Source organism: Balaenoptera ricei, chromosome 10 (genome assembly GCF_028023285.1).
Source record: "Balaenoptera ricei isolate mBalRic1 chromosome 10, mBalRic1.hap2, whole genome shotgun sequence".
In the NCBI taxonomy this organism is placed as follows: Eukaryota; Metazoa; Chordata; class Mammalia; order Artiodactyla; family Balaenopteridae; genus Balaenoptera; species Balaenoptera ricei.
In genome coordinates this window covers 82,017,628-82,041,388 of record NC_082648.1, presented here as the reverse complement: position 1 = coordinate 82,041,388, position 23,761 = coordinate 82,017,628, and the positions used below count along the sequence as shown (strand labels likewise).

The window sequence follows — 23,761 nt, the reverse complement described above, 5'->3', positions numbered from 1 at the left end:
TATACCTTAACTGTGTAGATAAGCAAACTTCAACCTAATAGAGCCTTTAAATGTCACAAGATATGGGTAGAGAAAGAGAGCAAATGATGTTCTATTTTAATGTCACGGAGTGGGAGATGGGGTCAAAGAGGTGGGAAACGTGGAGAAAGTACAGTAAGAGTCGGGCAGGTTGAGACGGTGAAGGAGAAAAATCCAGAAAAAGTGTGCAAGGCAGAAAGGGCTGGGTATATATATGGCAATGTGTGTGGCCAGAATACGCTTTTTGGGGAGGGTGAAGAAGCGGGTAGTGGTAAGATTACGGAGGCATCTGAGTGCCATGTGGAGAAATGTGGACACTATTCTACAGCACGTGGGAAGCGTTGAACAGCTTGTTTTTGATCAGGGATGTGACAAGAGCACAGCACTTTGGATTCTTCCTTTACCCAAATGCAAAAAAGCACATCTTGAATAGTACCTGAATTTGTTGTTGTTTTCTGATGAATACATGCATTCCAGGATGTGTAGCCAAAAAACCCAGCTAACATGGCAATGGTTTCTAATGAGGGCAGCAATGTCCCCTGGAGGGTATTTTAGAAATTTGAGGAGGGTTTTGTTAGTTGTCACAATGGGGCATGTGCTAGTATTTCCTAGGTAAGGACCTGACACTTGATGGCCTGCCATGCACAGAACCTTCCCCCACAGTGAGGAAAAAGGTGAGAAACCTATTTATAATTATTTGAGTCTAACATCTAACTTCATTTCATAGAAAGCGTATGTTTGCGTGTGTTCAAAATGCTCTGAGTTTTCCAGAAATGCAACCACTGTAATATTTTGTTTTGTCCAGAATGGCCTAGATTTGCCATTTTAGAACATCATGTCACCAAAATTAGCAATGCTGATAGTACTTGAGTTACCAATACAATACACCTGTATCAGTCTGCATTCGTAGCTGTCACATTCATGTGTATCCTGTATACTTTACATACTATATGTGAGCACCTGATTGCTTCTCTATACCTCTAGTGCCTAAGCTCTTACATACCAACAAATAGATTCTTTTATTATAAAGTTATTTCATTTTATTTACCCTTCATTTTATATTTAGTGCTTCATATTGATTTTTAAAAATAATGTGCATAGGAAGAATAAAGGGCGAGTTACAAACTGTCTGTTATTAAAAAAAGGGGGGGATGTTGGGTCTACAACATGGGCTGAATTTATACTGCTGAATTTGTAGAAAAACCAAATCAAGTGGAAAGACAAGGAAAATGGAATCAGCTGGGGCAGAGCAAAAGCACATAACAGTGGCCACATCTCGACAAATGGTTCACAGATTCAGTTAAAGTGGGATGGATGGGACGGTGCCTAGAATCTCACAATGGTGACAGCCAGTCTGGGACAGTGGGTGACGGGAGGGGCTGGAAGCCGCTTGTCTTGACGCTGCTCTGTCACTGTCCACGAGGGTGTGATGAATAGATTCTATGTTCAAGCTCTTTCATCCTACTTCTACAGATAACATTTCAGTACGGTCTAGCACAGGGAACTATATTCAATATCTTGTAATAACCTATAATGGAAAAGAATCTGAAATATATATATCTATATATATATATATATATATAGATATATAACTGAATCACTTTGCTGTACAGCTGAAACTACCACAATATTACAAATCAACTATACTTCGATAAAAAAATAAATTTAAAAAATCATTTAGGGGCTTCCCTGGTGGCGCAGTGGTTGAGAATCTGCCTGCCGGTGCAGGGGACACGGGTTCGAGCCCTGGTCTGGGAAGATCCCACATGCCGCGGAGCAACTAGGCCCGTGAGCCACAATTACTGAGCCTGCGCGTCTGGAGCCTGTGCTCCACAACAAGAGAGGCCGCAATAATGAGAGGCCCGCGCACCGCGATGAAGAGTGGCCCCAACTTGCCGCAACTGGAGAAAGCCCTCGCGCAGAAATGAAGACCCAAAGCAGCCGTAAATAAATAAATAAAATAAACCCAAAGTTTAAAAAAAAAAAAAAATAAGCTGAAGTATTTTAAAAATAAATAAATAAATAAAAAATCATTTAAAAAAGATAACATTTCAAGACCAAATGCAATCTCAACATTAATGTGGCAGGTCATATTGAAAATGAACACATAATGAATAAATCTTACTAATAGTTTCATAATAAGAAGAAATTACGAGTCCAAGTTGTGAGGAGGGAAGTTTGCTTTTCTCCACTGAGGTGAAAACTTGGAAGTGCTCCTGAGAAAGGTCAGGGGGTGCTGGCATGTGCATCTCTTCTGTCCCCAGGCAAAACTCCACCTTTCCGGTAGTGAATTTTAAATTGTTCATTCCTCCTTTGTCTCCTAAATTCATGAAAAAATTTTAAAAGAAACTTAAAAATGGAGAAAGAAGGGAAGTTGATGAGGAGGAAAAAAGTAGAAGTGGAAAAGGAGAAGGAAGGAAGGGTTCTGTACAGAGCTGAGACTCATTGGCAGCTCGAAGGACACTATTTCCTTAAACTTCGTATCTCGAATCATTTCTGAAGAGCCCAGGTGTGTGATGTGCTCTACACTCGTGTTACCTCATAAGGAACAGCACAGAGGGGCAGTTCGCTGGAAAGTAAATGTTGAGATAATGCTTTGCTCCCCATGGGGAATGGCAGAAGTTGCACAGGTTTTGAGTTCGCCTTTTTTAAAAGAGTTTCCAACAGTAAGATGTTAGTTTGCCTCTGGGGCAGAGACCTCTGGGATAGAAGCAGTGCAGAGGTACTTCTGACCTGAGGGGAGAAAAAAAATGGGAAAGAACCAGTCTCTCTATAAGATCAGAGAACACACAGGAAAAAAAAAAAAGGAAAAATATTCTAGGGGAAGTAGTCAAAAACCTCAGAGACAGAGAAGCTAAAATGGATTTAGGTCTACAGCCCAAGGACTGGGGATAAACCGCTGAGAATATCTTAGTACCAGGTGAAATTCAGATTGAGGTGGTGTAAACCATTCTTAGGAATTGTATTTGCTTTTTCTATTCATGCCCTTAACCACTTTTAATGTACACCATAGTTGAAAGAAGTTTAAACATGATGTGGAGGGCCAATTTAATGTAATGTGTGTCTGTGGACAATACAACCAAAAACTGGGTACATATCATAGTAAGTGCTTTTTGCGGGGAGAAGGGGCAGCAACAAGAATGAATATATATTGATACATACATACATACAAACATATATTATATACATACATAAATAAAACTTGTCAGTGGTTGTAAAAAAAAAATTGGTCAAATTTCTAAAAGATCAGTTCAGAGACTATTATCATCTTAGTTATTAGATGCTAAGTTTAAATCTATTATTAATAACTTTAAAATACAATTATTTTAAGTTTATTAATTTAAATTTATTCTTTAAGTTTATTCTTATTATTCTGATAAATGTGAACAGCAAGGATTATAAACACAAATTAGGGTTTTAACAAATTTTAAATTACCTAAATGTAGATAATTTGAGATTTTTCTCGGCCTGAATTTGAGTATCTTCTTTCTCTCTGAGGTTACCACTTAGCCACTTGAAGTCCTGCTTTGACTGAGGTTACAAATCAACAGATTTTGAGAAGGGAGAAAACAAGTGTAATGTAACCAAGAACAGTGAATATCTTTTTTTTAAGATAAAAGAAACCTCTAAGATCAAAATCTATGGTATTAATAAGAAATTTTACTAGATGTGTATATTAAAATGCATCCCTTTCTTAGACACTGATAAAGTAGTGTTTTGGTAAAAGACTGTAGTTAATTCGGTATGAAACAATTCATCTACTTATAAAAATAAAACAAGACTATAGCACTGCTTCCGTATTTACTCCACTTAAGGGATTTTGCTCATTTCACAGAAGGCATAGAAGCAGATGAGTGAGGCAGTGCTTTGGTTGGAATAAAGTGTGAGAAACAGAGATGTAATCCACTAGACAAGAAGAAGAAAGTGAAAGGCAGCAGGGAGTGGGCATGGAAGTGGGAAAGGAGGAACCTACGGCAGAACACAGTAGACCCACGGGGTGGTACCCTGGGTAAATAAAGAGGAAGGGATGTAGAGCAAGTACAGTCAGCCCTCCATTTCTGGGGATGCAGAACCATGGATACGGGGGGCAGGGGAGGGGAGCTGACTGTAAGAGACGTGTACATCCACGGATTTTGGTATCCACAGGAGGTCCTGGAACCAATTCCCCACAGATGCCTAGGAATGACTGTATTTTACCTTGTGTCTGGGCAAGAAATAACGAAAGCAACTTTCTGCTGTGTCGGATTGATCTGTTTTGATATTTAGATTTTTCCAAGGTCTCTCTAAAACATCTCAAAGTGTCTGTCACATCCACGGGCACACAGAGGAGCTCTTTGGCTTTGCTGTATTCTGAAAAGAAAGGGAAGAGTCACGTGAGGGATGAAATGTTGCAGCAAGCCAACAAGCAGCAAAAGACTTTCTAATTCAGAGAATTTCTTGGGCCCAAACGAAAGCTGCTAAATTCAAAGCCCCCAGGTCTGCAGCAGTTGTTTCAACGTTCAGATCAAAGTTTTTTTTTTTTTTTTTTTGGTATATTTGACAGTTCTTTTTAAAAAAAAGAAAAAAACTTAGAAAACTTTTGATTTGTATGAAATGCAAATAACTTTAGATCTTGCCAATTTTCCTAATGAAGCCTCCTACTTTTTCTTTTGCTGATCATAAAAGATGAAATAATCTACTCCTTTTCAGCAGCCTCTTCAAAGCCAAGGTGCCTTGGGAAGGAGACGAAAGGAGGAAACAAAGAAGCTTGGAGATGGGCAACTGCTCCCTTGAGAGAAGGAAAAGACAGCTTTCTAATACTGGAGGATGCAGAGGAAAGGAAGATGAGGCCATAAACAGGTATGGAACTACAAAGCAGTCCTGAAAAGTGGCCAGAAGGGCAGATGTTGGCAGAGAGCTGCTGCGAGGTCCCTGGAGAGGAAGTGACGGTCCCATGAATTAGGCTGCAGACCGGCTGCATACACCATGAAGCAGGCACACGGGAAAGAAGAAACACAGGCTTCAGATGAATAACAAATAAATTTACCCCTTCAACAAGTTGAGCAGGTCGAATATCCCCTGTAAAATCCGAGGTCTTGAGAGTGCAGCAACTTGCTAGGGAACAGGGCTATAAGAGGTTAAGAGGCATGACCTCTGCCCCCAAGAAATTTACTGTTTAGGTGAAGCAAAGAGGCATTCTAACACTGGAGTATGAAAATCACATTGACAGAAAGTATCTGGTTACATGTGAAAATGAGGGAAAGATAGAAGAGGGACATCAGTGTAGGCAGGAAAGGATGAGCAAGAAAGACTTCATGGGAGAGAAGATATGCCAGCTGTGTCTTACAGGATAGGGAAGATTACATCAGGAAGAAAGAGGCAAGGGGTTTCAGACAGTTAGAATAAGAATAGCTGAAGTTGATTAAGTGTTTATACTATGCCAGTAACTATTCTAAATAATTATTGTGATAGTCTCACTGAATCCTAGCAACACCCATAAGAGGTATGTACCATTATATCCTCATTTTACAGATGAGGAAAATCAGGCATAGAGAAGTCTAGCAGCATCCCTTGGGTCACAGAACTAGTTTGTGCAAGGAGAGGGTGGGAGGAGGATTAAGGGTGGTGATTCAGGTGGTGATTCATTCAATGAGATGACATGGCCAGTCCTTTTGAACTGAGAAGGGTTTCCAGAGGCCTGAAGTCCTCGCTGAGTAAGTGGCCTTCATCCTCTTTAATGGGCAGTCAAGAAACAGTTTTGAGTAGGACCCCAGCAGAAAGAGATTAGTATTTCAGGAAGAGTTAGCCCGCCGCTGTATGCACAGCAGCCTGCAATGGAAAGAGGGTGGTGGCTGGGAGGTTGTGAAGTTATAACACACACATTGTATGATTTGAACTTGACTGAGGTGGTAGCAGTGGAAACAAGGGAGGGACACAGGGAACATTCCAATGTTAGAAGCGACAGGAGAGTCGTTAATTGGCTACGTGGCAAAGAAAAGAAAGGGAGTGGGAATTACCTCTTCCCCATCTTTCAGGGCCAATGACCTTGCTTCCTACCTCAATGGGAGTAAATGGGAGGAATCCAAAGGGATTTCCTGCAATCCCCTACCATCAGACCCACCCAGCCCCCAGCACCTGTGCCCATCTACACTGCCAGGGCATCACTCCAGCAATTCTCCTCTCCCCTCCAAATCATCAGTTTTTCCCTCTGCTGAATCATTCTCAACAACATTTTCCTTTTTTCTCCTATCTTAAAAAAAAAAATCAAAAAAATTTCATGTTCATTGCAGCATTATTTATAATAGCCAAGACATAGAAATAACTTAAGTGTCCATCAACAGATGAATGGAGAGGGAAAATGTGGTATATACCCAATGGAATATTATTCAGCCATAAAAAATAAGGAAATCCTGCCATTTGTGACAACATAGATGGGCCTTGAGGGCATGATGCTAAGAGAAATAAATTCAGACAGAGAAAGATAAACACTGTATGATCTCACTTATATGTGGAATCTAAAAAAAACCAAACTCATAGAAACAGAGAAGAGATTGGTGGTTGCCATAGGCAGGGGGTGGGGTGATGGGCAAAATGGGTGAAGGGGGCCCAGAGCTACAAATGTCAATTATAAGACAAATAAGTTCTAAAGCTGTAATGTATAGCATGGTAACTATATCTAAATTTCTAAAACAGAAAAAAAATTATTTTTAAAAAATAAAAAACCTTTCTCTTGACCCTACTTTCCCCTCAAGACACCATCCTATTTCTCTGCTCCATTTTACAACAAAACTCCTCAAAAATTTCTATTTTCACTGTTCCCCATTCTCTCTTGAACCTGCTTAGATCAGACATTCCCCCATCATTTCACCCCAAGGATCTTCACGTGGCTACATCTAATGTTCAATTTTTAGACTTTATCCCTCATAAATTTTCAACAGCATTTGACCCAGTTGCTAATTCCCTCCTCCTTGAAATACTTTCTTCCCTTGGTTTAAAGGTCCTTTTCCAACCTTACTGACACTCCTTCTTAATCCTCTTTGCTAATTCATCCTCATCTACCCAACCTCTTAATACTGGAAAAGCCCAGGGCTCAATCCTTAGAATGCCTCTCTTTTCTTAACTAACATTTGAGGCAGGCTGGGACCTGGGACCCTTTGCTGCAGTGCTTGCACCTGGAAAAGGGTCTGCTCAAGCAACAGAACACAACGAAACTATAAGGGACTAAAAATAACTGCGTGCTTGCACAGTTGGGGCAAATCATGAACAATAAGATACACAAACTGCCACTTCTGAGGTGCTGGGAGCAAAAGCAGGGTACTGGGCATGATTCCTGCACACAGGACCACCAAAGGTGTGGGGAGACCACCTTAAGGACCCCTCCGGCCTTACCCACTGATCTGTCCTCACGCCCCATTTAAGGAACCAGCCCCTCTGCCAGTCGGGGAGCGAGCAAGGGAACCTGTTAATTCTTCTTGCTCCCCCGTGCTGTAGCATGAGCCCCAGTAAAGCCTTGCCTGAATTTCTCATCCTGCCTCTTATCAACTTCTATTGATTAAAGAGCCCAAGAAGCCAGGTTGGTAGCACATTCACCCCCTTGATGATCTCATCTAGTCTCATGGGTCTAAGTATCCACATGCTGCTGGCTCCCAAATTTCTATCTCTGGCCCCAACTCTCCTGAAGTCCTGAGACTCATCTATCCAATGGTCTCCTCCGCTGTGTGTTTAATAGACATCTCACACTTAACAGGTTCCCAACTGATTTCCGAATCTTTCCTCCCTAAACCTATTCCTCCCATAGTCTTTCCCCATCTTATTAAGGGATGGTTCTGTTTTTCCAGTTGCTCAGGCCAAAAGCTGAAATCGTCCTTGACTCTTCATGCCATCTGATGCCCCAAGTCAAATTCACAACAAATTCTGGAGGCTCCCTCTTCAGAAAACATCCAGAGTGCCACCATCACTCACCAGCTCCACTCTCCACTCCCACTTCCACTGTGTTCCAAGACCTATCATCTTCTTTTGAATTACTGCAATCGCTGCCCCCAACCAGTCTCCTTGTTTCCACCCTTGCCACTCTCAACATAGCAGCCAGAGGATGCCTTTTAAAATGTAAGTTCTCTCAGGACTTCCCTGGTGGTGCAGTGGTTTAGAATCCGCCTGCCAATGCAGGGGACATGGGTTCGATCCCTGGTCCAGGAAGATCCCACATGCGGCAGAGCAACTAAGCCTGTGCGCCACAACTACCAAGCCTGTGCACCTAGAGCCCATGCTCCGCAACAAGAGAAGCCACCGCAATTAGAAGCCCACGCACCACAATGAAGAGTAGCCCCCGCTCACCGCAACTAGAAAAAGCCCACGCACAGCAACGAAGACCCAATGCAGGCAAAAATAAATACATAAATAAATAAATAAATAAATAAAATGTAAGTTATCTCATGTCACGTCCCTGTCCAAGACCCTCCACTGGCTCCCTCATCACCTAGAGCAAACACCAAAGCCCCTGGAGTGACCTCTAAGGCCCAACATGAACAAGCTCCCCATCTCCTCACTACTCTCCCCCTCACTCCCTCCCACACCAGGCACGTTTCCACCTGAGGGTCTTGGCAACAGTGGTTCACTTTGGTCTAGAACATTCTTCCCTCAGATATCTCCATGTCTTGATTCCTCAGCTCCTTAAGCTTATGGCTTAACCATGAACTTCTCAGTGAGGCCTTCTTTGATCACCCTCTTTAAAATTGTGGCACCCATTATCTTCTGACTTACTATGTGTTTTACTTGTTTATTGATTGTCTCTGGCCACTAGAATGCAAGTTCCATGAGGGCAGGAATTTTTGCCCATTTTGTCCACTGAATTCACCCCTGGCCTATAACCATACCTGTTATGTGGTATGTGCTCAATAAATATTTGTTACATGAATGAATGACAACAGTTTTCAAAGCTAAATGGCTGGGATAAACGTTATTAATAATCACTTCCATAGGCATTAATCTCGATCAATCCTCACAGCACCTTATAACTAGCAGAGATAGATATCACTTATACTTTACAAAGGAGGAAAGGTGAATTTGAGGGACATTCCCTTGTTTTAAACCCTTAACAAGAGATAAGAGAGAAAACCAGGGTTCAAGTCTGAAGCCTTTCCCAACTAGTTTTCCAAAAGGTATCAGATTTGGGGAACAGGAAGTGACACCAATTTGAGGCCTGCTAATGTGGGCACAGAGACACTTTGAGAATAAGACAGGAATAAGCCTGGGGTCCTTGTAAGCCCAGGGAGATCCCGACGGAATTCACAACACAGGGTCACATTCAAATGGCCATAGAGATAAATCTTTCATTACCACCCTCACGTCTAGAAACCCTGGAGGCTCTAGTCAAACCAGGAACATGGCCACATGGAGAGGAGCATCTGTTCCCCCAGCAAGTTCACTCCTGACACACTCCCCTATCACACATTTAAGAGGATCAACTACGTAGGCCACAGGAGCTCTTTATTAACTCCCCGGTGATCTCGCTCTTCTCCTGCCAGCTTCGCTCTTCTGTCCCCTCCATCCTGTCTCCACCATCTCCCCTCCTCTAAGCAGGCACAGTCCTGCACCATCCCCGACAAGGCATGCCCCCACCTCTCCCACCCCAACCCTTATGCACAACACCCTGAAGATTATAGGTTTCTGCTCTATTCCTCCATTCTCCTGCCAGAATTCATGAGCTTGGCTTTCATGTTTTTCCTCCGTAGAGAGTGAGATTGGGGAAAGAAGTTCAGCAAAGCAAAGGAAAAGGAGGAAGCTAGAAGCCCTCACATATTAATATTTTGAGATAGTTACTTTCTCCAGGCCTTCATTTTAAATATCTATTAAAACTGGGATGGTAATATTTCCCTCCAAGGGTTACTGTTTTAACCTGTGTGTGAAGTGTCCAGCACAGCGCCGGTCATGGAGGAAGCGTTCAACAGACGGATGCTCACATTATGACCATCAGTCATATATTTAAAAAATATCCATGGAGCACGTACCATTACTAGATGCCATGCTAGGCACTGAGGAGGTACAAGTGAACAAAACAGACACACTCCCTGCTCTCCCAGAGCTTACATTCTAGAATAACATTCACGAAGGCATGCCAGTGATTGGGGGTGATAAGAGGGATGGGAGGAAAAGTAGATGTCTGCCATCTTTAAAACATGAGGTCTGAATAAAATCATCCTGCTACTTTTTATCAACTATCTGCTTATAAATCATTCCATTTTGTTTTTTTCCTAAACTATCTTTTACTTTTTTTTTCTTCTTTCAAGCCTAGTATACCCTTTTTCCTTATAGTCTAATTAGGGCTCTGCTGGTGTTTTGGTGGCTGTCTACATGAGATAAATGATGCAAAGGAATAAGGAAATATTAGCTTTGCAGGCCTCGTCCTGCCATCTTTGTCTCAAGGGGTTCCTCTCTGAAAAATTCCATGGACAATTCAAGAAGCTATTTTAAAGGCACTAATAGCCTCAACGGTTTGGAATAGGTAAGAATAAGAAGGAGGAGGAGAAAAGAGACTCGATTTACTACATCTCTCATTGTACCAGTGTAGATATTAAAATTGAAATGCCAATGACTCCAGAGAGATGGGTTCACCAAGGAAGGATCAGGGAGTGATACAAAATTTGGGCTGCTTTCTACACACTTGGTCACATCAATCTAAATGCCCAGAGGTACTAAAAAAAACATGCCAGCCAAAGGGTTCAAAATTCCAACACACCTCACGACTGAATTACCCTATTAGAGAACTTAAATACCAATAAGGTCAAAACTCAAGAAAGAGATCCCAGACAGAATGCAAAAACAGCCACAATAAAAGGCTCATCCATAGCGTTCTCTCCCCTGTGAAGCTTAACAAGCAGGCAAGTTACTCAAACATACAAAAAATCATCTGTAAGGTAAGGTATTCTCACTCCTCCAAACCCTACAGAGACTATCCCAAATTACATATGCATTGTTAAATAGCTAGAGGGAGAATAGAATGCTGTTAAATAATGAGAACACCAAATGTTCCTAGGCACTGGAGTATTACAATACCTGTTCTAAAGAATTAAATGTATCAAGCACTACCACCAAATGCTATTACACCAAAAGGGAATCTATGAGGTTCTAGAGCAGTGACCTGGTGTGGAAACCATCAGAAGTATACTTGGTCTTTTTAAAAATTCTTTTAAGAATTGCAAACATGTCGTGGTGATATACATAAGACCCATCATGCTTATAAACATGTTAATGATCTGAATTCAGTATACTGAAAAAAAATTCAGCATCCTAAAAATTTACCTAATAAACCCAAAAGTCCAGGCCAGATTATGCTCCTAGTCACAGAGGTCCTAGAGTTTTATAAGGAGCTATAAGGTGGACGCCAAGATTTTAATGATAATTGCTCAATGTAAAACCTGTAGTTACTATGCAGGATCATCTAAAAATTGTGAAACTATCATAACAAGTCACAATAAAGTATCTGTCTCCCCATAACTACTGAGACATAGCAATTTTTTCTTGAGTGCTATAAGTTTAGAAGAGAGTCTAACCTGAAAGGGGACAAATGATGAACAGACCTGATAGCTTAGTGGAGCCCTTATGGGTTAAGCAATCAGACGGACCAGGGTTTGAATCGTGGTTCCAGTACTCACTAGTAACACTAAATTTTCTCATCTGTAATAATAAGCATAATAATATCTACCCCCTAAGATTGTTAAAATTAAAGAAGGTAATAGTTATAAAGTACTTGGCTCAATCAATTATTACTGTCATTACAATAATTTTTAGATTTTATCTGTTTGAATATTCCTGCTCTGTTCATTGCTCAAACTGGCTATACCCCCACCACCACTGAGAACCATTCCAAAGGACCACTGTAGCCTGATTCCCTCCGCCTTCCTTTCTGTCCCACCACCTGCCATCTTGCCTTTCCAAACGTAACTTAACAATAGGCAGGCAAAGTGCTTTTCTGACATATTGCGGCCATCATCAGTAAGCACCTGCTGGTCACACAGGTCTAGAGTTTTGCTACGTATGCTTCTCCTAGACCTGAGATGCTAGTCATTATTTTGATAACAAGCATTTTCGACACATTTTCTCACATTTGTTGCCAGCTCTTTTTAGGATGGAGGGGATAGTATAAATCACATTCTGAGTTATGGATCCCAAATTGGGGAATCTCCAGAGGTTTGACGGACAAGATGAAGAAAAGGAGAACACGCCCAGGAAGAATCATGCTCTTTGATTGGAACTAGTCACACGTGATTGACCACAGGAAGGTGGTCCTCCCATTGTTCACTGAATATGAGAAGACAATTTATCAGTAAATTGTCATGAACAGTAAAATATCATGAACAGTAAAACCTACAAATTCATGGTCACCAACCTTACTCAACTGGACCCTCTACACTGCTCTGCAGCCCTTCTATCCTCCCTTCTCCTATCTTTCTCAGTGGTCGGTCAACCCTCTCACATCCCTCCCTGAAATCTCCTACCCTATCAACCTTGGCTGTGCTCTCAAGCCCCTGCTTCATTAAAAAAATCTCCAGTACCCAGTGAGGATGCCTTCAACTCCTACCATCACCATCTACAAATTTTCCTGCATTTGGGCCTGTTCTCTCCTTCCTTTCTGCCCTAGCAGCAGGGGCGTCCCACCCTCCCATCTAAGGCTAAGTCCCCTATGTCCCATTCTCTTCCTTGTTTATCCTCAAGCTCCTTTCCCTATCAAATATCTTTTTCTCCTGTCTCTGAGCTCTCCCCCTCTCCTGGCTCTTTTCATTTAATATAGAAATATGCTCCTTCTTTTCTACTAAAAACAGACACACAAACAAAACAAAACCCTCCTGAGCTGTCCTGAGCTCTACTTTTCCTTCTGGCTGCTCCTGCCCCCCTCTTCCTTGTCACTTCGAAGCTTCACGAAAGGCAACTCTCGTTTAACGACTCTGTGCAGGCGCACCTCACCACTACTGCACCCACCGCTCAAAATACTTCCACTCCCTTCCCCACCATTTCTTTGAAGTGACTCTTGTCAAAGTCACAAAGTCATTCATTTGACAAGTAGATATTGAGTTCCTACTACGTGTCAGGCACTGATGAAGGCATTTGGATTATATCAATGAACGAACCAATGATCCCTCACTTCATAGAGCTTACATTTTATCAGGGGAGACAGACTAGTGATCAATAAATGCAACAAAAAACTGAATTATACAGTGCGATTAAGTGGTTATAAGTGCTCCAGGAAAAAAGAATACATTTATTAAAGTAAGGGGAATTGGAAGGAAGCAGGCAGGGTGCAGTTTCAAACAGAACAGTCAGGGTAAGCACCATTGAAAATTTGAGATGTGCACAAAGATTTTAAAGAGGTGAGGGATTCATCAGACAGGCATCTAGATGGGGGTAGAGCACTTCAGGAAGGAGAAACAGCTAGAGCAAGACCCTAAGGTGAGGACAGCAAAAAGGCCAGTGACAATGACCTCCCAAATACAATAGACAGTCTGTCCTTATCTTATGTGACCTCTCTGACCGCTGACTCACACTTTCTCTCGCCTTGGCCTTGTTTGTACCACTCTCACCTCCTGTACTTCCCACCTCTTGGGCCATGTCCCAATCTCTTTCAGATACTGCCCCTTCTCTGTTTGTTCCCGTGACAGTCATTAGGGCTCGTCACATATCCTATCTCTTTATCCTTGGGGTACAGAGGACCATCACACTTCCTTCTCCTTTCGAAGTTAGATGTGGCCATGTGACTTTAGCCAATAAAAGAGAAGTGACATGAGTCAACTTCAAGTATCAGCTTTAAGAGCCACCACCTGATTTATATATAAATCATGAATATAAAATTATAAAATATAAAAATATATATAAAATACATTCTTTTTCTTGCCTGGAAAATGGGGACAATAACAAACTTACCTCATCAGACAGTTGTTAAGGTAACATTCACAAAGCACTTAATACTCACAAAGCACTAATACTCATACAGTGCCTGCTGTCCAATGCATAATAATAATTCTTTTATTGGGGTTGTTATAATAATGAAATAAGACAATCTACATAAAGCCCTTAGCACAAAGTGCATAGTATATGCACATGGTCTTGCTTCAAAGGCTGTGCTCTGAACCATTTACTGTATGCCTCCAGGTTTAGCTGCCCTAGAGGATAACATTAGTGTTTTGTCTCCTGCCTCTAAAACAATCATGGAAGCCTGTGTCAAGATGGACATTCCACCAACCCATGATGATGAGTTGCTCAGCCTCACTGAATACAGTAGCATGGGCAAAAAATAGACTTTCCCTTGCACTAAGGCAATGACATTTGGGGATTGTTCGTGACTGCTACATAGCCCAGACCATATTGACTGGCACAGCTTCCAAAGTGAGGCCATCCTCAGGTCCATACTCCACAGAACTCTCCCTGGGTGACCTCATACAAGCCCCTGATTTCAACCACTACCAATGTATTGGTGACTAAATTATAGATCTGCTGAGTGCCTCACTGGTACATCCAATCATATACTGGATCATTCTACTCAGCTATCATTCAGGCACCTTGAACTCAGTTATAGCAAAGAAATGTTTTCCTCTAACCTGCCCCTCCCTTCAGTGTTTTTTGTTGTTGTCACTGTTTTTGTTTTTGTTTATAGAATGAAGATATCACATCCATTTAGCCACCCAAGCCAGAAACCAAGGCAACTTGAATTCCTCCCTTCCCCGTCCATCCGCCTCACCTAACGAGTGCATATCTGCCCACCCCTCTGTTCTCACCATCTAAGTCCAGGACCTCATCATGTCTGTAACACACAAGCTGGGAGCAGCTGCTCTCCTACCTCCACATGGTCTCCTCCCAACCTTTTCCCCATGCTGCTGCCGAAAGTTCAAGAACACAAATATGATCATTTCCTCTTCCTTCTTTACATCCTTCTAACTAGCTCCCCTCAGCTCTCCGGATAAAGCTGAATCTCTTTATCCTACCTTCTAAGACCCTTTATTATCCAACTCCTGCCAACCTTTCTAACCTCAGCTTTTGCCTTTTACGTTTACATTAACCCCACTAAATTACATGGAGTCTCTCAAAAGCGATGCTAGCCGTTAACTATTATTGTTTATAGCAGCAGCAGCAGTAGTCATAACAGTATAGACCTTACTACTCTACACTATAATCTCTGGTTTATTTATCAGTCTCCTTCATTGGGCTGTAAATCGGATAACAAACCTTTAGTCTCATTCATCTTTGTATTCTCAGGACCTAGTACAGAACTTAGCACATGGTAGATACTCAATAAATGTTTGCTGAATGACTGAACAGCTGCCTGACCTACTCAAGAAATGAATGAATGAATGAATGAATGCATACCTACCTACATACATACACACATACATACCTAAAATCAACAGATAAATGAATGAAGGAATCCTAACACTTCAAAGGGAAGACTTGCATTTCTTTCCTATACCCAAAACATAGGAAAAGTGCAATTGAGAGAAGGCTTTATTTCCATTTTCATCTCATCCTATTGCCTCATTCCTACAAGCTGCACCACCAGAACATTCCAAGAGGGCTTACCAGCTAAAACCAAAGGAGTCATGATGTTCCCAGATCTTCTCTTGCACTCTCGTTAAAAGACCTACAACTAAACCTTGGTAACACCAATAGAAGGACAATCTATATTGATTACGGAAATGGAAGTTATTACGGGCATCAAGATGGAACAAAGAAAATAGCAAAAGGTCAATTTAAAGAGTTCCCAAGTGAGATTAAAAACAGGGAAAAATGTGCAAAACAGTCTATTCCCATCTTTATTTTTTCCCATCAATTTCCTTTCTCCCTCTTTTTATGTCCCTTCTTTAACTAACAGATTAAACTAATAAAAACATGTGTTTTAATTCCCCTTAAGTGACATTTATAGCAACATAAGATGGTAAATATCAAATGGATTATTTTCAGTCAAATACACCTGCAAAAGAAATTTTGCGAACACTTTAATTATGGAAGACTTGACATGCAGAACACGATAGCAAACCTTGTTTTGAAGAAAAGAGAAAGCGTTTCAAACTAAAATTGGTTCCAACCTGAAGAGATAAGATTTTTAAGGAAATCTGCCTGATGTCCTATAGTTGTCACTTTATTGGTTACAGGATTAATCTTGAGCTGTTTCCCAGTGAAATTTCGGCAGGTTATCTTAAAAAAGAAAGGAGAAAACAAATATCACTTAGGTATTTATAGCCAAAAATTTGGCTTACTTGAAATGTTCATCTTATTTTTCATTTGTAAAAAAAAAAAAAAAGAGATACAAAAAGATGCTATAAATAAAAGCTCGAGAGTAGCATCCAATCATGAGAACTTTTGGGGGGAAAAAAGTGGCTATATAATTTTTCATATTTCTTTTGTATAGCACAGCTGGAAAAGCATTAGGCAAATTATGTAGAGCAATTAGAATATGATTTTTCTGATACTCTATAAATTCACTAGTCTAAATATATCTTCCATTATGTAAGTTGAAACATATTTAAAATAGAGGCTACTTTTTCAATGGCAGATTTCCCCCCCTACTCAAAATTAACACAATTTAAATTTCCCTGGTGAAGTTTTCCAGAACTAACTTCCTCTGTAGTATTTGTTTAAACTATCTTTAACAGATACTTGAGTCCTAAAGTTGTACAATATCTGAAAACAGGAAATTTTTAGACATAAGGTAATTCTTTTAAAAGTCCACCATCCTCTTGTCTCCATTTGTCCACTCCCACCACCATCCCCACTGAACTAACCTAATGCTCAAAATACAACCATCCTTGAACCCCAGTCTGATGTAGATGTTGTTTCTTTATTGTCCCTTGTAGGTACTTCTACAATGAGATGTAAAGACAGTCTAAGAAAATGCAAATTCCTTCCCCCAGCCTAATAAAGCCCTACTTGACCTAGTCCTTCCCACCTCTCCAGCTTCACTTAAAAATCTTTATTGAACACCTATTATGTGCCAGGCACTGCTCCAAACTCACAGATGATATAGCAGAGAACAAAATAAGCAAAAATTCCTATTGTTGTGGAACTTATTCTAGTGGAAATAGAGAGACAATAAACAAAATATAGAGTACATTATAAAATATACTAAGGAGTTATAAACACTATAGAGAGAAATAGAGCAAACAACACATAATTTTAAATAAGGTAATGAGGAAAGTCCTCACAGAGAATGTGATATTCAACAAAGACTGGAAAAGGTGCAGGAAAAATCAATGTGGATATTTGGCAGGGGGCGGGCACAATTCCAAGCAGGGGAAGAGCAAATGCAAAGACCCTGGGGTAGGGTCTTCTTAAAGAACAGAAGAACACAGCAGCTGAAAGCTGCAGGGGAGTTAACAGAGACAAGTTACTGGTGATCACAGGGGGATGAGTTATGTGGGGCATTAAGGCCGTGATGAAGATGTTAACTTTAACACTGAATCAGATGGGAAACCACTGCAGGGTTTAAAGCAGAGGAATGTCATGGTCTGACAGGTTTATAAAAGGCTGTTCTATCTGCCATTCAGAATAGACCACAGGCTCGAGACAGGAATTCAGGGAGGCTGGAAGCAAGGAAAAGAGTTAGGAAGTCATTGCATTAATCCAAGCAAACACAGCAGTGGTGGAGGCAGTGAGAAGTGGTCAGATTCTGAGTCTATTTTGAAGGGAGAGGATTTGGTAACCAACCTGAAGTGGGGTGTAAAAGCAAGAGAGGAGTCAGGGATGCTCTCCCAGGTGTCTGGCCTGAGCAGCTAGGAGGATGAGGTTTGCATCAATTGAAGTGGGCAAGATGTGGCAGAACAGGTTTGTTTGACATGTACCAAATTCAAGAAGAGTCTTAAACATCTAAGAGATGATGCTGATAAGGCAATGTGATGGGTTTTTTTTTTTTATAAATTTATTTATTTATTTTTGGCTGCGTTGGGTCTTCATTTCTGTGCGAGGGCTTTCTCTAGTTGCTGCGAGCGCGGACCACTCTTCATCGCGGTGCGCGGGCCTCTCACTGTCGCGGCCTCTCTTGTTGCGGAGCATAAGCTCCAGACACGCAGGCTCAGTAGTTGTGGCTCACGGGCCCAGTTGCTCCGCGGCATGTGGGATCTTCCCAGACCAGGGCTCGAACCCGTGTCCCCTGCATTGGCAGGCAGATTCTCAACCACTGCGCCACCAGGGAAGCCCCAATGTGATGGGTTTTTGATCAGTCAGTTTAGTTAGGCTAAACTATGAGGATGATGGGAAGGGAACCATCCATTGTGTAGCATACACACACTTCATCCCAGTTATTCAGTCAAACACTAATCTAGGTGCTGCTGTGAGGGTATTTTTCAGATACTAATTAAAGTCCCTAATAAACTGACTTTAAGCTAGGGAGATTATCGTAGGTGGGCCTGACCTAATCAGGTGAGTCCTTGACATGCTGGAAGTCTTCAGACTCCAAACTCCAAATAGCATCCAGGTCTACAGCTGTGCTCTCCTCACTGGATCCTCCCTCACTGATTGCCTATGGAGAACAGCTTCTGGCCACACCTGTAGGGTTCCTTCCTGTTCATGATCCCAACTGCCTACCCAGTGGAGTTTGGACTTGCTTAGTGAGCCCCCATGATCATATAAGCTGACTCCTTTTAACGAATCTTGATAAATAGATAGATCGATCAACAGACAGACAGTTAATTCTAACTAGTTTTGCTTCTCTGACTGATACAGGCAGTCAGATATGTCAACATAGAATTCAGGAGAAAGGTCTAGCCTGGAGATGTAATTTTGAGCCACAGATTGAATTAACTCTCCAAGGGAGAGTGTGCGGATAGAGAAGACAGGAGGACCAAGAACAGAGTGTTGGGCTACACGAACACTGAGACACTGCGGAGGAGAGGAGAAGGAGGAAGAGGCAACAAGGAAGACTCAGAAGGAGCAGCCCCTTCTTTGTCCCCTCCCCCTCCTCTGCTGCACTGCAGCATGCGGGCCTCCTTCTTGCCCCATCTCAGGGCCTTTGCCCTTGTTCTTCCCTTGGGCTGGAATGCTCTTTCCCAGCGTATGGCCGGCCCCTTCCCACTAAATGTTTCCATCTCCAAGGGCCTTCCTGATCCCCTTGGCTCAACTTTCTACCCCCCACCCCAGCCTATCTCTATCCCACTGACCTATTTTATTTTCCTCAGAGAATTTATGATGGTCGTAAATCTTTTTATCTGTTTACATGCTTATTAACTGGCCCTACTTCCACCCCCTCTGACACTAAACTCCATAAAGCAAGAACTCAAACTGTGTTCTCTCTACATAGACTACGCCAAGGCGATAAGGAACCTCTGTGAAAAGGAGAAAACGGAGTCCTCACTGGGTGGCCGCAACCCGCCACATGGACTGGTGTGCGGGGCAGGGACTGAATCCAGGACCCCGACATATGCCAGGAGCCCTGGACATCTGAACGCAATGGCTCTAATCTTAGGGAGTCAATACATATTTAGTAAGTTAATAAATGAGAGAATTTACGTATCTCTTTCCTCCCCCCTACCTAACTTAAAGCTGCACCATGACATTTGTGGGCCTTAGGCACTCTTGCCTTCATGGGCCCACTGCTCCATCAAAAAATATTAAAAATTATATTGTATGACTCCTTTGGTATAAACATAAATAGATGAATTGTAAAAACTGAAACATTTTCTTTGACCTAAAAGTTACCTTTTTCTTCTTATTTTGAAAGAAATTAAAACATCTAGTGGCTCCTAAAAAAGTACTGTGGCTCTAGACACTGTTCCCACTATGCCTAATGGGTAAATCAGCCCTGACCTGAATATAAGCTCCTGTGTACACCAGGACTTTATTTTTGTTTTCCCTGCATCTGGAAAACACTGGCACAGAGCAACTCTCAACAATGTTTGCTGATTTGAATGATAAATGCCTAAGTGAAAATAGGAACATTTATCTGATTCCTAAATCTTGCTATTTACATGTGTACTACTAAGAAATCACCACTGCATGAATAATAGAGCCAAACTTACCTTCTGTTCATATTCAGCCTCGTATCTTACGCAAGGCTGTTGGGTAATATCTGGGCCCTTGCACTTGGATATTCGTAGAAGCAGCTGGTGCTGTGCGTACACCAGGAGTGGCGTCACTTGCTCTGTATATCTCTCACTAGACAATGGTAAAAATATATTAAAAACAAACGTTAGTAAAGAAACATTCTTCTCGGTGAAGTCTGTCCCTGTTAGCTGCCCTTACAGCGGTACTTACTGCGAAACTGTATTGAACTGAATGGCAAGTGATACAAGTGTTTCCCATTTTTCTACTTGATATACAAGTTCCAGAGATTTTAATACAAAGTCGTGGATCCATTTCAAATCAACCACATTGACATCATCCAGAGGATGCTCAAAGGTAAGGCTAGAACCACCGTTATCATTTTTAATATTTCCATAGCAACTTGGAACACTGAACTCTCCTTCTTCTTCAACAGTCTGCAAGTAGCACATGGGAAAAAAAATTGTGTAATTTCAGATTTTACTACATGTTTTTGCTGAACACTGAATGTATAGCTAAAAATATAACATGGAAAAGAACTGAACAGAAAATAAATTTACTATTTTTATTATGCAAATCAAAGCTTGATGACACCATCCAACAGCACTTCTGCAATGATGGAAACGTGCTTCATCTGTGCGGTTCCATACAGAAGCCGCTAAGCACATGTGGATGCTGAGCTGTTGAAGTATGACTAGTGCAACTAGATTTTTAATTTTATTTAATTTTAATCATTTAAGCCTAAATGTAAATAGCACGTAAGGCTAGTCATTACTATACTTGCTGGCACACAGTCACTATTTAAGTAAGGATAGTAAACCAATAAATAAGGTAAAGTTTTGAGGAAAAACAGGTTATAGTATACACAGATAATTAAATTTCCCTAATACATTGGTTACATCCAGTTTGTAGAATAATATGTCCAATTCCCCAATGCAAAAGGTCAAACTTACGGAAAAGAAAATCTTCCAGAAGACCCTCTTTTTGCCTAAGTTAGAGGTACTCTGTAACTATTGTGTTCATTTCCTGTAAGTCCCTGACGCATTTGTGTACACCCCTAGAAATTTCTGAGGCAAAGCAAAGCCCGTTAGATCCGCCTACTGGCCAGACTATAGCCCAATAAACAGTACCTCAAGTCTAGCCCCTCCTTCCCATAAGATTCATAGTCCTTGAATTTGGAAGAGATCTTGAAAGTCATCTGGCTGTGAAATGCCATATGCGTACCTGAAGTCAGGCTATGAAGATATGGATAATAGGTGTGACATACATGACCTATGTAACTTTGCCTCCTTAGCACAGTGCCTGGCACCTGGGACATGCTCAATAAAGGATAGATGTCATTTTATTGATGTTATGAGCTCCGTCCTTGTCATCTAATAATCAAAAGTCAAAGAGCTCAAGATGACATCAGTCCCATTTGTCTAAGTCCTCATGCCGTGTGGATGAAAAGCAATAACCAGTTATGATGACAGGTGATCGATCCAAAGTTATTGCCAAATTTGTTAACATTTCTCCATTTCTAAACCATCCATAAAGAAAATCATAAATGGGGTCATACCATCCTCACAGGAGTCCAGCAGAGCAACCACACTATCTAGACTCATATTTTCACCAATAAAAAACAGGTAGTTTTTTAAATTAGTAAGGAAGTGCTTGATTTATTCTGTAGCCTCTGTCATAAAAGGTTTTACTCTTTCTGGTTTCTGTTCTTCAAGTCTGCCTCTGATGGATTTCATGGAAACTTTGATTTACTTCTTATAGCCCTCTTTTGTGAAACTGGTTTTCTGCAAGCAATGGTTCATGACAATATCAACACCAGTGATTACTGTGCTTTCAGTACCTTCACCTAGGGTACTGAGAGCACTGTACAGCAGAGTACATTTCCATCAGTGTTACCCTCTGTCCTACTGACCATCTTCCCTTCCACCTCCAGGCACAGCCCGCTCTCGATCTCCAGGAACTTATAAATGTCGGGGAACATCTCATGATGGCTGATGAGGTCCAGGTAAATAATTGTGATGGCAGCTGGAGAGAGATGACAGCTGCCCTGGCTTAGCAGGTGCCCGGAGCTCAGAGTGAGCATGGTGAAACCAGAGGGGGAGGAGCAGCAGGTGGAAAAAGTGATATCGAATTTTGTAAATACTTTTTCTGTATCTATTTCAATGGCCGTGTGATTTTTCTCCTTCATCCTGTTAATATGGTGAATTACATTGATTGATTTTCAAATGGTAACCTTACATTTCTGGGATTAAACCCCCCTTGATCATCATTTGTATATATTATATATATAATTTGCATATTTTATATCTTACTGGGATTGATTTGCTAACACTTCATTAAGGAGTTTTGTGTCTATGTTCATGAGTAATATTGATTCATACTTTTCTTTCTGATATATCTGTCAGGGTTAAGCTGGCCTCACTTCTAAAAAAAAATTGGTATATGATTTATTATTTCTTCCTTGTGCGTTTGCTAGAATGCTGCAGGGAAATATTCTGGGTCTAGAGTTTTCTTTATGTCAAGGTTTCTGATTATGAGTTCAATTTCTTTAATATATATGGGTAATTCATTTTTTCTATCACTTCTTGTGTCAGATTTGTTAAGTTGTACTTTCTAATAGATATGTCCATTTCATCTAAGTTATCAAATTCATTAGTAAAAATTGGTCATGACATTCCCTTATTTTTCTTTTAATATATATGGGAACTGTAGCTATATCCCTCTTTCATTACTAGTATTAGTAATCTGTGCTTTTCTCACTTTCGTTCTTCATCAGTATTCCTAAGATTCTGCCAATTTTAATAATATTTTCAGAAGATTTAATTTATTGACTTTATTAATTTTCTGGGTTGTTTTATATCTAATTTATTTCTGCTCTTACCATTTCCTTCATTTCTTCTTATTATTTCTATTATTCTTTTTACTTACTTTGGGTCTAATTTACTCTTCTTTTTCTAGCTCCCATAGAAGAACACTTAAATGATTGATTTATATCTTTCTTCCTATTTACTAAACATTTAAAGCTATAAAGTTTCTGTTAAGCACTGGCTTATTTACATCCCACAAATTCTGATATGTTATCATCAGTTGAAATACTTTTTAAATTTCCCTTGTGTTTTCTTCTTTGACCCATGGATTACTTAGAACTGTGTTATTTAATTTCCAGATATTTGGAGCTTTTTCTTCCTACATTGTATTAATCTGTTTATAATATAGCAGTTAGAAAACATACTCTTTCAGATTTCAGTCTTTTAAATTTTATTATGACATTTTTTGACTCTGCATACAGTACATCTTGGTGAACACACCATGTGCCTTGTGCTCTGTTTCCAACCAATCTTAATTTGTACTGCACGTCACTTCTGACACTAACTAACCCAGAGTCAGGGTCAGACTCCACAGTTTAAGGGCTCAGTGCTCACTGGAGATGCCAGCCACAAGTCTCAGGGTCACTCGCACTTCTGACTGACCAGCTATAAATTCGGGTCCAATAATTTCCTAGAATGACTCAGAATTCACTGATACAGTTTTCTTATAAAGGACACAACTCAGGAACAGCCAAAAGGAAGAGGTGCATAGAGCTAGGTCTGGAAGGGTCCAAGATGAGGAGATTCTGTGCCCTCTCTCTATGGAGTCAGGGCCTGATACCCATCCGACACATCAATGTGTCCACCAAACAGGAAGCCCTACAAGCTTTGGGTGTCCAGAGGGTATTCTGAATCTCTGTTATTTGGCGCATACACATTTA

At 40.9% G+C, this 23,761-nt stretch overlaps 1 protein-coding gene and 1 pseudogene across 2 annotated transcripts in view; both read right to left on the bottom strand.

Moving 5' to 3' along the window:
* CFAP54 (cilia and flagella associated protein 54) overlaps positions 1-23,761 on the bottom strand; it is a 300,842-nt gene that overhangs the window by 131,620 nt on the left and 145,461 nt on the right. Inside the window, exons 37-41 of one of the 2 annotated variants that reach the window (XM_059934750.1) lie at positions 20,227-20,450; positions 19,992-20,127; positions 16,068-16,176; positions 4,216-4,368; positions 2,144-2,338 (exon numbers count right to left, since the gene is read on the bottom strand). In XM_059934750.1, coding sequence (XP_059790733.1) covers positions 2,144-2,338; positions 4,216-4,368; positions 16,068-16,176; positions 19,992-20,127; positions 20,227-20,450 — 817 coding nt within the window. The remainder of the gene's footprint in view (positions 1-2,143; positions 2,339-4,215; positions 4,369-16,067; positions 16,177-19,991; positions 20,128-20,226; positions 20,451-23,761) is intronic. The other variant, XM_059934751.1, reaches the window with a different exon arrangement.
* Positions 21,516-22,021, bottom strand: LOC132372655 (translationally-controlled tumor protein-like; annotated as a pseudogene).